A 15,337-nucleotide genomic window follows, 5' to 3' on the forward strand; every position below is an offset into this window, starting at 1 on the left:
GGTGTATATAGGTGTAGACATAATAAAAAAATCAGGTCAAATTCTGATTATTTACTTGGCCTGTTCTTCATAATTATGTAATATGTGATCACAGTTCAGATTTATTCTTTATACATGTATGTATTGTTTGCAAGCTATACAAGTTTCTAGTCAAATATGTAACTGATGCCCATCAACATTTTTATTAGACTATTAGATGTATATTTTTCCCACTGCAATTTTTTGAGCTGTCAATGCTTCAAATTAACAAATTGTTTATTGTGGAATGTGATAGCTGAAAAGGGTGAAGAGGAGACGATTCTTGAGATTTTTCTCACAATCATGCACTGATGTCAACAATGTATGACTTGGAAACAGTTTTTGTGAATTTGCTAATTTAATGACCTGTGCTGGTTTAATTTGTATTTTCTAAGTATATCAAGTACCTGGTGTCCATGCTGAATGTTGTAAAACTATGTATTTGTTGGTAATAAGTGTGTTATAATTTCTGTACAAATTAATCATAGTTATGAGTTTGTTGAACACTTGTCTTAGTTCACTCTCAATTTGTGTACTCTGATATGCACTGTTGCTGGCAATACACTGTACTCCAGTTGACAGCATTTCTTACTTTCTGGCATTGTTTCATTGTCTAAAAAATTAAAGAATAAAAAAATATGGTGTGGATTGTGATGGCTATAAGGGGAGAAGAGGAGGCCATAATTAAACTCTTTACAGTCAGACGTAGTAAGTGTATAGCTAGTGACACTGTGCTCTTTTTAATGTGTACTTTTAGTCAAAGTAGTTAATTCTCATGTCTGTTTATTTCCAGGATACAGCCAACAATAGCTGAAAACAGTGGAAAGCTGGTAGACGTCTTTTCTGTAAATAAAGCACTATTTGTGAGTTACTTTTATGTCAATCACATAAAGGTAAGCACATTACATGGTCTTTAAAGTCCATATTTTAATTTGAAAATTCCTAAATTTAGCCCTAAAATTTCCTTAAAATTGTACCAAATTCCTAATTTTAGCCCTATTTTTTTGTACAAATTGCCCTAAAATTAGCCCTAATTTTTTGTCAGGGTATGCTAGACAGCCTGCGAAAATTAAACCCTTGCGAAAATTTCTGCTTTTATAGTAATCTTTAATACAATGCTAGTGGGATAAAAACAGTGTATTCAAGATTGATTTGTTTTTCTGTTGTAGGTATGGTTACAGAAATCATGTACATATCTGGTCAATTCTCAGTGGAGTGATGATCTTCAGTCTGGGTTGTGGTCTAACATTGTACCATGGTATTCTCGGCATTTTACATCCAATTGTCATAGACCCAAACAGCCTTAAATGGGTAAGATGTTTTTAAATCTAGTTGTCTCCCTTTAATTGGTCCAAAGTTAATAAACACACAGAGTTAAGAAATCAGTCTCAAACTGTATCTTCTACTTTGCTGTTTCTAAGCTCAAATTTGAAATTGAACAATGGCAAAGTGACATTTTTGTACTGGTCTCCTGACTCAGTCTTATAGCACTGGCAGTAGCATAGTCTGTTATCATTATCAATACAGTTTTCCCAGATTTCTACAATTTGTATATTAGTCAGTTAATGTGTAATGCCATAAAAATGTCTTTCACCAGGAATATAATGTTTAAATGTGTAAACCTTTTGACATTCTGTATGAAGAACTTGAGTTTAAACATTAAAAACTCATTGTTGGCTCCTTACACATAAGAAATTGAACACAATAATACTTTAAAACATTGTAAGAACAGGGCAGGGTCTTTGTAAACTGCAAGGCATATAAATTTAATGTTACAGTTTACAGATATTTCAATTGGTACTGATGGTAGATGAGGTTGCCGTGGGTTCATTGGCTGATGACAAGTTGTTACTTTAGTTCTGTCTTTTACTAAAGTTTATAGGTGATAGATATTGTTGACCACACAAAATACAATATCTGCAGAACTGAATTACATTATCTTAACCAAAATTACAAAAACGACTTCTAAAGGGTAAATTACTTGTTTTGACAAATCAATATCAATCAGATTCCTTGTATTACCACAGCTTGGGTGCATATTTATCATTTTGTAACTTTCACGTTTTAGCTGTTACGACAATGCCTCCAAATGGATGCTATTCCTTTAATAATATGCATCATTGGCAGATTACATGCATATAAGATGCAGGATGCAAACCTTAAATAATAGTGGAGGTGGAGCAGAGTCAGTACAATGATTTTGTTAATTTTTTTCTATTTCCTTTAAATCTTTATTATTTGCAATTTTAGATATTTATGTCACAAAATTTGACTATTTGTACTTTTGTTAATAACCATAAAGTTAAAAAGTTTACAGCCCAGCTCAGTTTGTTGTTTTTTTTCAGGCTCTGTATGTATTGGGAGGAACACTTGCAACAGAATCAGGTACAGCAGGAGATATATATATTTTGTTTTTCCTATTGCCAGAATAATTTGTTGTTTTCTGCCTCTTAACACTAATTGCAATTAGATCATGCACACTTATTTGATGGTCTATACTGATTTCAAGACATGTACATGTCTGCCAGATTCTCTGTATATTGTATCAGTTACCTATCTAAATTGTTGATAATCTTCTAGTCAGATGATAAATTATTTATGTCCTTTAAACCATTATTTTTTGGATGATAAAGATTGCATCAACAACACAAAGATTTTACAGTATGCAGTATACAGTAGGTCAGTAAGACTTTGAAGCTGGGGGGATGCCCTGGCTATTATTATTGGAACAGTCATCTATTGTAATGAAAATTGCCGATACAGTTAAAAAGAAATCTTTATCGGGACAGCTTGGGTTAAACAGTCTAGTTCAAATATTATATACTACCAAGAGAATGTTAGCTTGATAAGATACTTTATCAAGCCATAAATGTACATTTGTTTATGCCTATTTCAGCATCACTGGGTTATGCAATATTAGAAATCTCAAGGAAAGCAAAGTCTGCTGGCATGTCTTTTGTATCATTTGGTAAGTTTCCTAATTTATTCTGAATCAGATGTAGTACTGGCACTATTATGACGTAATAAACTACAAAAATAATGCCAGAAAATACCCAAATCTATTTCTCACTACAACTTGTTTTGAACGTGATAGGCAAGAAAAATTACCTTACATGTCTGGCGGCATAAGACAGCTGTTTCCCAACTCTCAGAACAGCTTGGATAAAAAAACCTTGCATTCGGTTTTTCATTCCATACTGTCCCTAAGGTAGGGGAAAATCTGTCTTACACAAGCAGGCATGTAAGAACCTTATAGCCTACTTCCCACATTAATGACCCGATTTAGTTCATACTCGCACTCGGCAAACCTTGTGGGGGCATGCTTTTGCGTCTTGAAAATGCAGCTCCTTGTTTGAGCTTTCAGATTTCATAAAATAATTGGTTGTTGCCAGAAGATGAAACTGTTTTGGGTCAGTACCTCATGGGTCAAGGTCAAAGTAACTTTAAGATTGAAAACAGATTCTGATCAGTTGCTGAAGAGAGCTTCACAGGATGGTTGTCTGTAGTCATTAGATAACTTTTGATTTTGAGGTCATTTAGTCAAAAGTCAAGGTCCCAGGATACAAAAATGCATGATCTGTTGCTTCAGACAGGCTATCATGGGGGCAAATGCATATTAGAAACAGCTCTTGTTTTAAAGATATATTGGTGAAAGTTGAAACAGTATATTAAAATATAGAAATATTTCCCTGGTTGAAGGAGGGAAAATGTTAAAGTTACAAGACTTTGCAAAATTAATGCCAAAACATTTACCCCATAGCTGGATACTCCTATCTGCACCATGTTATAGGTGTTGAGGGGGTTGTCTGGTTTGAGAGTAACAAGCCTCTTCAATCCATGTGTAGAACCACACACACACAGAACACATGTATACCTAAGTGGAAAATTGATGCATAAATAAAAGGAAAAAACACAGAAGTAAACATACATGCAGGACGTTTAGATTGAAACATGTTGTGAATGATAGATTCTCTTCTTTTCAGAATTAACCACAATTTCCTAGATATAGATGGTGTTTGATTGCATTGAAGCAATTTCGACATATATTGCTGGCTAGATATTTTAACTACACTTGAAGATCAATACTGATGTCAGCAAATGATGATGCTCGATATTATTGTCTGTGTTTGGGAAAAGATCGGGATGACCCACTCTGCAATGTTATGTTGTATATTTTCAGAGAAAGTTGGGGATGACCCACTATGCAATGTTGTGTTGTATATTCTAACACGATCCGATTCATTTTCCTATTAAACAAAGAAGGCAGAAAACAGTGAATTATTTTACAACAAATCACTGTTCTGACGTCACAATTATTACGTCATGGCGTCAAATGGCATATCGGCGCACTGGAAAAGAAACCGATTGAAAACGGGCAACTATTTAATGAATGTCATCAAGGATGTATTTAAAAATCCTTGGTAACGTGTTAGAATCGAAACAATATATCTCATTTAGTGATTTGCTCTTGAATAAATCATTGTCGTTCAGGTGCGTATTATAATATCACTCGGGCTGCGCCCTCGTGATATAATTCCTTCGCATCTGAACTCCAAACAATGATTTATTCAACGACAAATCACTGGATGAGATATATTATTTCTTAATTTTCAGTTAAAGATGGGGATGACCCACTATGCAATGTTGTGTTGTATATTTTCAGTGAAAGATGGGGATGACCCACTATCCAATGTTGTGTTGTATATTTTCAGTGAAAGATGGGGATGACCCGCTATCCAATGTTGTGTTGTATATTTTCAGTGAAAGATGGGGATGACCCACTATGCAATGTTGTGTTGTATATTTTCAGTGAAAGATGGGGATGACCCACTATGCAATGTTGTGTTGTATATTTTCAGTGAAAGATGGTGATGACCCACTATGCAATGTTGTGTTGTATATTTTCAGTGAAAGATGGGGATGACCCACTATGCAATGTTGTGTTGTATATTTTCAGTGAAAGATGGGGATGACCCACTATGCAATGTTGTGTTGTTAGAGGATGCTGCAGGAGTTATTGGAGTCATTATATGTGCAACTGCCATGACTGGTAGTTACATATTAGGTAAAATTATTTTACTTATTTTTTAGCTGACCAGAGTACAAAGTTCTCTTGATGAGCTAATGTGATCACTCAATGTCTGTGATTTGTTGTCAATCCATCCAAACTTTTCTTCAAACAACATCTCCTCTGAAACCATTGGTGGAGGTTGATAAAACTTGAACAAATTGTTGCTTCTTCTACCAGAGGTAGTCTAAGAAATCCATTCCGTTTAGAACACTGGTTGTCATGGCAATGGAAAAGAAAAAGGTTTTAAAGCTTGTCCTATATCATTGGCCAGATTTCAAAACAATTTCACAGATATGTTCCTTGGATGACCCTCTACCAGCATTGTTTTGTGATTTATAAAAAAACACATGGACATCAGAAGGCATTGTCATTTACCCCTTTACGTGTATGTATAGTGGGAGCTTTAAAAAAGTCTTCTAGTCAGAAACTGTAAATCCGCCCGCTTAGCTCAGTAGGTAGAGGGTCGGTCTACGAATCGCGGGGTCATGAGTTCGATCCTCGGGCTGAGCGTATGTTCTCCGTGACTATTTGATAAACGACATTGTCTGAAATCATTAGTCCTCCACCACTGATTCATGTGGGGAAGTTGGCAGTTACTTGCAGAGAACATGTTTGTACTGGTACAGAATCCAGGAACACTGGTTAGGTTAACGGCCCACCGTTACGTGACTGAAATACTGTTGAAAAAAGGCATTAAACCCAAAACAAACAAACGAACAGAAACAGTAGGTTTGATTTAAAAATAAGAATTTTACACAAATGTTTCTGTGATGAACCCCTACCGTAATGCTCAAATTTTTCCAGTTTGACAAAAAAAAACATGGCCACCAGCGTGAAAAACAGAGAAATCTAAATATGTCATTGCCTTAACTGCAGGTTGGATTTTGAAGTTATCTCATAGAAATATTTCTTTGGTGATCTACTAAAAGTGTCAACACCATCTTAATTTGTTTAAAAGCATGACTGCTTGGAATGAGGTAAGGAACTAGTGTGAACTACACAGAGCTGTGGAAAATTTTGACTCTTCTTCTTTGAATTTACAAACCAGTTTGCAAAGTAATTTGGCAGAGACATTTCTGTGATGAATTTCTAACAAAATGCCTGCCCACTTAGCTCAATAGGAAGAGTACGGATCAGGGGTTTTGAATTCAATCCCCTGCCCCATGATGATTTGATAAAAGTCTTTGTGTCCAAAGTCTTTTCGTCTGCCACCCATGCAGCTTCATGTGGAAAAGTTGTTTCTTGCAGAGAACAGGTTAGTACTGGTACAGAATCCAGGAGCTGAAATACTGTTGAAAAATGTTGCTAAACCCCAAACAAAAATCTCTATGAAAATTGATACCTACATCAGCTGGTCACTGATCTATGACCATCATGACCTTGTTGTTACTACCCTGTGACTTTGTTGTACCCAAACTGTGAGTGGTGGGGGCTGCCAGGGGCATATAGATTTGCTCTTGTCTGTGCGTGCGTCAAAAAAAACTGTGACGCGCCTAGCTCAAAAAGAATTTGACATAAATTGATGAAACCTTGCATGAGTCTTTATTATGATATGAACTTGCGCACCTCCTATTTTCGTCTAGCTCCACCCCCTATTTCCAGAGTTATGGTCCCTGAAATAATAAAAAATGCACATTTTCACCTTGTGACGAGCTTAACTCAAAAACTATATGATATAAATTGATGAAACCTTGCAGGAGTCTTTACCATGATATGAACTTGTGCACCTCCTATTGTTTTCAACTCGCTCCACCCCCTATTTCCAAAGTTGTGGCCCCTGAAATAGTCAAAAATGCACATTTTCATCTATTGATGTGCCTAGCTCAAAAAGTATCTGATGTAAATTCATGAAACCTTGCATGAGTCTTTATCATGATGTGACCTTGCACACTTGGCATTCTTCTTGGGAATCTTAGTGCTTATTACAGAGTTATGGCCCTTGAAATAGCCAAAATAGTGGATTTTTTGTTTGTGATGCTCATAGCCCAAAAGTATATGGCCTAGAATAATGAATCCTTTATATAAAATGTGTGTTGACGCTATACCTCCTTAAGACTGCAAACATTTGAATTATTGCCCCTTGTTTGTGACAAATGTACCAGTGGGGGCACACCCTGTGTCCTACAGACACATTCTAGTTCATAAAGCCGCTAATGTACTATGTTTTTCTCAGTTTCTTATCGAGTATTATTAGAATATACTAGTACATTTTCTGTTGAAAAGAAATATCTGCTTTGAGCTCTGAACTGCATTTTTCATTGTGTATAATGATAGTGTATTAAATAGGCTAAGAGGGAGTTATAAATTCACTTTCAGTGTAGGTCTTGCTATGCATGACCTCCCATCAGAACATTCTGTCCATAGTTATATAGTATCCATAGTTTTCCAAAGGCTCTGAACAAGTCTCAAACTCCTGTATCTGAGTAGTTGTTTCTAAATACAAATTTGAATTGAACAATGGCAAGGTTCCAATCTGAGACAGTTCTCCACTGTTTACACAAGGCCATGAACCAGTCTCAAACTCCAACATCTGATTGGTTGTTCCTGAGCACAGATTTGAAATTGGCCAATGACAAGGCTGTATTATGAAACTGATGTCCAATCTCAGTTTTATACTCTAAGAACTTGCTTAACTTAGAAGTAAGATTTTGGACTGCCAGTATACAGATCATAGGATTGAATTTCTGTGGTCATCTGAATATTTACCCTTCATATCAGACCAAGAGCCTATATTATAGTTATTTTCAACTTTCTTATTTCAACTTTCTGCCTTGCTAGTAGGTATTCATGCTAGTTGAGAGACAGTAAAGAGCAGAAACATGTTTTGATTTATTTAAAGCTACAAAAAGGTTGGACGTCCTACTGAATAATTTCATGAGGGCTTAGCCAGAGCATATTATTCTCCGTCGTGAACAACTGATTCATTCTTATATTTCCAATATGTAAAATAATCAGTCAAATATGGTAGTACTATTTTTTAGTCCATATTTGTAGGTCACTTTGATGAAATTACATGTATTATTAAAAATAATACAACTTGTCATAATAGAATTGTTCGTATTTTAGGAATGCCACTGTTGGATGCTATTGGCTCATTGGTGATCAGTGGTATGTTAGGAGGTGTCTCGGCATTTCTGTTTAAAACTAATGCTGACAGACTCTTGGGCAAGTATGTAGCATTATTACATACGTTATTCGATCTCAGTGTACTTGCAATAGAACCAGAGACATCATTATTTTTTCAGATTGATTATAATTGTCATATCGGGTGTCATTAATGAGGACATTCTACCATGTTTCGTATTAAAAGTACTTTGATGCTGACTTTTTCAGTGTTGCTCAGACTATGTAATAAATTTATATATCATTTATAAACATTAACAAAAAATGTGCTATTTTTATGCCCTCCCTCCCCAAGTCAAAGACCTGGTAGGCATGTAGTGTTTGAACTGTCTGTCAGCTGGTTTCCGTGTCACAATTCCTTATGTACTCAACTGCTCCTACCATTCCCATCAAATTGAAAAGAAACATGAAATGAACATGCACAGATTATCAGAACTTTCATGTCCAGTTATTACTCTGGGAGTTATGTCCCTTTTTTGTCTTCAAAATAGTACAGCTACATAAGAAAAATATGTACTCAACTCCACCTACATGCAGTTTCCATTCACTTGAATTGGAATTAGTATAAATCATCAATATGACGTAGACATGTGCATATTATTGGGACTTTCATGTCTGATCATTCTTTCTTGAGTTATGGCACAGTTGTGGACTTTGTTTATTATTCTATTAAGTGATTTCATAGGCATTTGTCATACAATGTTGAATTTTCAGTCGCTTGTAATGATTATTAATATTTAGCCAGATTGATTTGAATTTCTAGTTTTCACACTTGACACCCATTTTTATTTGAGTGAGATACTGCTCACACCAAATTGGTGACTCGATTCATTCAAGTTATAGCACTAAAAAAAGTTTAGATTACAGATTAACAGCATGGGCTTGAATTTTTGAAAACAACTTTTTTCAGAATTTTGTATTGAAAAAATAATCATTGCATGGGAAATAATGTAACTTAGAAAAAAAAAAGTTTTTTATCTAGGAACAAGAAAGTTATAATCTTGAAATATAATTCGAATCGCTTCACAACGTTGAGGTAGAATTGATGCAAAGTCTTCCTACTTCTCCCTAAAGTCTCTCCACTTTTCGCTAAATCAGCTTAAGGGAGAAGTGACTAATCACAAAAAATTGAACCTAGCTTGAGCCCTGAATTTATTTATAAATGAAAACATGCATATTAAAGAGTTTAATACTTTGAGCCTTCAGAAAGCAACAGTCAACCAGCCTTGATGGAATAATCACCTTCAGTTCCACCTCCTGGGCCGATTTTTAGCTCACCAGAGCACAAAGTGCTCAGGGTGAGCTATTGTGATCGCTCACCGTCCGGCGTCCGTTCGTCCGTCCACACTTTCCTTTTAACAACATCTCCTCCTAAACCAACAGGCCAATTTTGATGAAACTTCACAGGGATGTTCCTTTGATGGTCTTCTCTAAAAATTGTTCAAAGAATTGAATTCCATGCAGAACTCTGGTTGCCATGGCAACCGAAAGGAAAAACTTTAAAAATCTTCTTCTCAAAAACCAGAAGCCCTAGGGCTTAGATATTTGGTGTGAAGCATTGCCTAGTGGACCTCTACCAAATTTGTTCAAATCATGACCCCGGGGATGGACCTCTACTAAAGTTGTTCAAATCATGTTTCAAACATTTACTTGAAAAAAAATCTGGTAATTTTTGGTTGTATTTTGGATACTAAAAGTACACTACATAACCCTAAAACATACAATGAAATTATATTTTCATGGAGAGGTGTACAAATGAAAGTGATTATCTCTGAGTTGCTAAAGACATTATTACTTGGACTCGATTGTAATGAATAAAATAATTGCATACATTAATCTCTTTATTATGTATTTATCGAATACATGTGATAATCACTACGACTAAATATCAGCACTGTAGAGATTCAAACTGTTAAAAGATCAAGCGTAGCAAAAAAAAGGGTTCGTATTAAGTGGACTCGACTGTACTTCTCAATGCAAATCTAATAACCTATGATGATAATAGTAAAGATGATGTATGTGTACATGTTTAGAAATCCCAACCTCCCCAGTATCTTTTTGACTTATTCATAAAAGTTAGCTATGACACCCAAATCCAGTAAATCTTGTGCCATATTTTCGACCCTCTTACACCAATGACAGGAATACGAAATTACATTTATAAGAAAATAATGAACGAGTTTGAAAAATAGGGAGTGAATATCAAAGAAAAGTTTAGCAAGAGACAAGCAGGGTTCAGAGTTGGATGTTTATAGAAGTTGCACTGTATTCAAGCATAAATATATACTGTAAAATCAGTAGTATTTGTAGGGGACTAATTTTCTTGCTTGCTTCAATCCAAAAAATTTAAATCCCAATGGACAAATAAAATTCCCGTTTATTTTATCTATAGAAAGTTGTAATCCACAAATTAATTTCCACACTAGGTAGCCATTTTACCAAAAAGAGGCCAGGGCCCAAATTCATAAAGCTCCTAAGCAGAAAACTTAGGAAAATCCTTAACTTTGTAAAATTTCCTAAACAACATAGCACAAAAGAAAAGTGTAGACTTTATAAGATTTATTGATAATCTTCATTACTATGCCAGACTCTATGTGACAATATTGTTAGACATTCCAAGTATCCCAGCGATTGTCCACAAAATGCTTTGGAACTTTTCCCTTAGTTAGTCCCTTAGGGAAAATTTTCCCTTAGTAGCTTTATGAATACCAGCCCAGTACTGATTTTTCCCAGGAAAGACTTGGTGTGTATTGGTGCTATACACCAGACATATTAAAGAACCAGACTGTCTGCTTGCAAAGAGCTAGGCTTAGATAGCCAGACAGGCCTGTATCTAAAAGGATTTCTCTGTTTATCATGAAAAGGGCACTATATAAATCTGGTATAATAATAATAATAATAATCAAAATCACAAGATTCCTTGCTCACGAAATTAAATGATTTCACAGTATTTTAAATATGGTTTGATATCACACAGCTGTGGATATACATGAATTATAACAAATTACAGTAGACTATTTGAGATGAATTATATTTACTACACCTAAACACTTCTAACAGTGATTCTGTGAGAAGTTACTATAAAACACAGCTTGCTCAAGCATCAATACCTCCAACACCGGGGCTTAGTCCAGCAACTTTTATGGGACATGGCCGTTTTTCTTTTATTTTCTATAATTATTTGGATCACCGGAAATTATGGATAAATGAAGTTTTTTGCCTCATCTACCTGTGGCATTGAGCAACTGTTTTGGTTTTTTTGCTATAGTTGGGTTGTCGGAATAGTTGTTTTAAGTTTCTTGCTTCCTATATGCAGTGATGTCGTGCAATTTGTTTCTTAACTTTATTGTTTTTAGTAAACTTGAAACAATATAGCAAGGACTGAGCATGAAACTACTGTACCTTGTTCTTTATTAGTCCCCTACTTGTTGAAAACCAGTTTCGGGGACTATAGGAATGCGCTTTTCCGTCATTCCGTCCGTCCGTCTGTCCGTCCGTCCGTCTGTCCGTCCGTCCATCCGCAATTTCGTGTCCGGTCCATAACACTGTCATCCATGAAGGGATTTTAATATTACTTGGCACAAATGTTCCCCATGATGAGACGAAGTGTCATGCGCAAAACCCGGACCCCTAGCTCAAAGGTCAAGGTCACAATTGGAGGTCAAAGGTCAACAGGGCTTTTTTCCTGTCCGGTCCATAACTCTCCCATCCATGAAGGGATTTTAATATTACTCAGCATAAATGTTCCCCATGATGAGACGACGTGTCATGCACAAAACCCGTACGCCTAGCTCAAAGGTCAAGGTCACAGTTGGAGGTCAAAGGTCAACAGGGCTTTTTTCCTGTCCGGTCCATAACTCTCCCATCCATGAAGAGATTTTAATATTACTTGGCACAAATGTTCCCCATGAGAAGACGACGTGTCATGCGCAAAACCTAGACACCTAGCTTAAAGGTCAAGGTCACAATTTGAGGTCAAAGGTCAACAAGGCTTTTTTCCTGTCCGGTCCATAACTCTCCCATCTATGAAGGGATTTTAATATTACTTGGCACAAATGTACCTCATAATAAGACGATGTGTCATGCACAACTTTCAAACCTCTAGCTCAAAGGTCAAGGTCACACTTAGCAGTCAAATGTTAACATAGCATGAACAGGGTCTGTTTCGTGTCCGGTCCATAACTCTGACATTCATTAAGGAATTTTAATATCACTTAGCACAAGTGTTTCCCATGATGAGACGACGTGTCGTGCGCAAATCCCAGACCCCTAGCTCAAAGGTCAAGGTCACAATTGGGGGTCAAAGGTCAATAAGGTTTTTTCCCTGTCCGATCCAGAACTCTGTCATCCATCAAGGGATTACAATATTACTTGGCATAAATGTTTCCCATGATGAGACGACGTGTCATGCACAACACCCAGTACCCTAGCTTAAAGGTCAAGGTCACACTTTGAGATCAAAGGTCAAGAGGATTTTTTTCCTGTCCAGTCTATAACTTTGTCATGCAAAGCAGGATTTAGATATCAGTTGGCACAAATATTCCTCTGGATGAGACAACATGTCATGCGCAAGAACCAGGTCCCTAGGTCTAAGGTCAAGGTCATATTTAGAGGTCAAAGGTCAAATTCAAGAATGACTTTGTACGGAACATTTCTTCTTCATGCATGGAGGGATTTTGATGTAACTTGGACCAAATGTTCACCACCATGAGGCACCCTTGTTTTTAGAATTACGTCCCTTTGTTGTTACTATAAATAGATTTTATTGTAACTTTTTTATTACTGGCGGTAGAGAAAAATCGAGACAACTTTTCTGTGGTACAGCATGCATGTTACATCCAATTTTTAGGTGTATTTTGACCTATCTCTACCTGGTAAAGAGTTTCTTGTGGACTTATATTATATAGATTTTTTTTTTTTTTTTTTTTTTTTTTTTTTTTTAAAGATTAATTTCCCTTTGTTGTTACTATAAATAACTTACATGATAACATTTTTATAATCAGCAAAAAAAATTCAATATGAAAACAACTATAGGTTTTTATATATATAAATTTTAATCCAAGTGTTTTGTTATAACATATTGTATATATAGTACAATATTGTTTATACATCATTGACAGATATCAGTTCATTATGTTATACTGCAGTAGAGAAAATTAGGTGCCTTCCAGTAGGGGACTTTGTATTGCATGGCAATACTTCATTCACTTGTTTATTAACAGTTTCAGTAGTTTTGTGCTCATCCCTCAGTATGTTTACTGAAAATTTCAAAAAATGATAAAGATTGGTAGGCTCAACATTTTCCAAGTCGAACACAAGTATATCCTGGTATTTGAAGCTCCGGATTTTATGAAACAACTGTATTTATTAATATGCCATTTTTGCCACATAAGTGACTGTCAGAATTGACAGCTTCAGAAAAAATTTGTAAATAGCTTTTGTAAAACCTTTCTCCACTATTTCTTTTTTTTGCCCACCCAGTCAACTCAGTAGGAAGGTAACCACGGTCAGAGATGTTATAATCAAGGTTTGAGACCAGTCTCAAAATGCCAGTAGCTGATTGGTTAATTCTGATTTCATGTTTGAAACTGACCAATAGCAAAATTCCATTCTGAGATTGGTCTCTGGCTTCAGTTTTATTGCCTTGAACCCAGACTACCAATCTAGAGGTCAAAAGTTTGATCCCATCAAATTTTGACAAATACAATCTGCCTGAAGTTGTGTTTCCTCTACCTATGTTTTATGTAGGAAGTTTACAGTTACTTTTAGAGAGCAAGGCTATATACATGTAGATTAACATACTATTGTCACATAGCTGAAATACCACTAAAAATGATATACCTCCCATATACAGAACTGAAATACCACTAAAAATGATATACCTCCCATATACAGAACTGAAATACCACTAAAAATGATATACCTCCCATAAACAGAACTGAAATACCACTAAAATTGATATACAGAACCATCATCACTGCTCCATGGTTTTAGATTTTTTAAATAAGGCAGCTTTCTTATCAAAGAAAATGTCATTTTCATTAAATATATGTATTTAAAAAAAGTAATTATCAGAACAAATGTCACTAAGTAAGAGTCATATGATTGGAAACAGGTGTTCAGTTTATTCAGCTGTTTAATGTTTTATGTTACTCATTCTATGGTTCTTTAAGATATTTTGCTACATTTTATACATGTTTTAGCAATTTTAATATATGTCTTCTCAATATAACCCCATTAGACAAAATATTAAAAGAATTGATGTCAGTAGCAGTACCAAAAATGTCATATGTCTTACATGATTTGAAAGATAATTTTTTTGAAGGTAAATAGATGCATCATGTTTTATTCTTACTAGTAATGAAATAATTCTGGAGTTGGGGTCTAGTTGACAAGGTGTTGACCGCTAAAGTAAGAGGTTTTAGGTTTGAACCTAAGTGGAGTAACGGGAGTCTCTGTGGCCAAGTGGCTAAAGTTGCGATTTCAAATCACTTGCTCCTCACCAATGTGGGTTTGAGCCTCACTCGGGGCTTTGAATTCTTCATGTGTGGAATCCATCCATCTGGCTTACGGAAAATGGTTTTAACAAGCTGCCCACCCATGGTGAAATAATGCAGAGAAGTACACCTGGGGACTTCCTCCAACATCAATACTTGAAAGTCGCCATATGACCTATAATTGTGTTGGTGCGATGTTAAACACAACAAAAACAAACAAAAAAACAAAACAATAATAAGTGGAGTAATAATCAAACATAAATCTTTTTTTTTTTTACATGCATCTTTATTGAGCATATTTTTTTACTTGGTTGTTTGAAGTCTATTTTTCTCTTTCAAGCACTTGTATCTTGCATGGTTATTTTTATTGTTCAGGGCATTACCATATGAAGCAGAAATCAAGAAGTATATGGAAAGTGATAGATTTATAAATGCTGTTTTGGACAATAAGACACTAGATTTTGGAGATGAAAGCCGTTTTAAGTCAGAGGTAGTCTTGGATGCCAAGTTGATTACGAAACATTTTCTCAATACAGAAGTAGACATGGATGCAATGCTGGTTGTAAGTAATCAGTCTTCTTACTATTGAAAATCATTTCAGGGAAACATCGGGGTGTACCAGCATTCA

General features: G+C 35.5%; 1 protein-coding gene across 2 annotated transcripts in view; it reads left to right on the top strand.

Moving 5' to 3' along the window:
- The window catches only part of LOC123561529 (zinc transporter 9-like), a 46,274-nt gene that overhangs the window by 22,374 nt on the left and 8,563 nt on the right, over positions 1–15,337 (top strand). For both annotated transcript variants that reach the window (XR_008372785.1, XM_045353977.2), the window contains exons 12-17: positions 1,188–1,329; positions 2,364–2,403; positions 2,915–2,986; positions 4,976–5,083; positions 8,156–8,258; positions 15,085–15,271. Coding sequence is in view for 1 of the 2 variants with exons in the window: in XM_045353977.2 (XP_045209912.2) it covers positions 1,188–1,329; positions 2,364–2,403; positions 2,915–2,986; positions 4,976–5,083; positions 8,156–8,258; positions 15,085–15,271 (652 nt within the window). In the remaining variant the exon portion in view is untranslated. The remainder of the gene's footprint in view (positions 1–1,187; positions 1,330–2,363; positions 2,404–2,914; positions 2,987–4,975; positions 5,084–8,155; positions 8,259–15,084; positions 15,272–15,337) is intronic.

This window comes from Mercenaria mercenaria, chromosome 10 (genome assembly GCF_021730395.1).
Source record: "Mercenaria mercenaria strain notata chromosome 10, MADL_Memer_1, whole genome shotgun sequence".
Classification (NCBI taxonomy): Eukaryota; Metazoa; Mollusca; class Bivalvia; order Venerida; family Veneridae; genus Mercenaria; species Mercenaria mercenaria.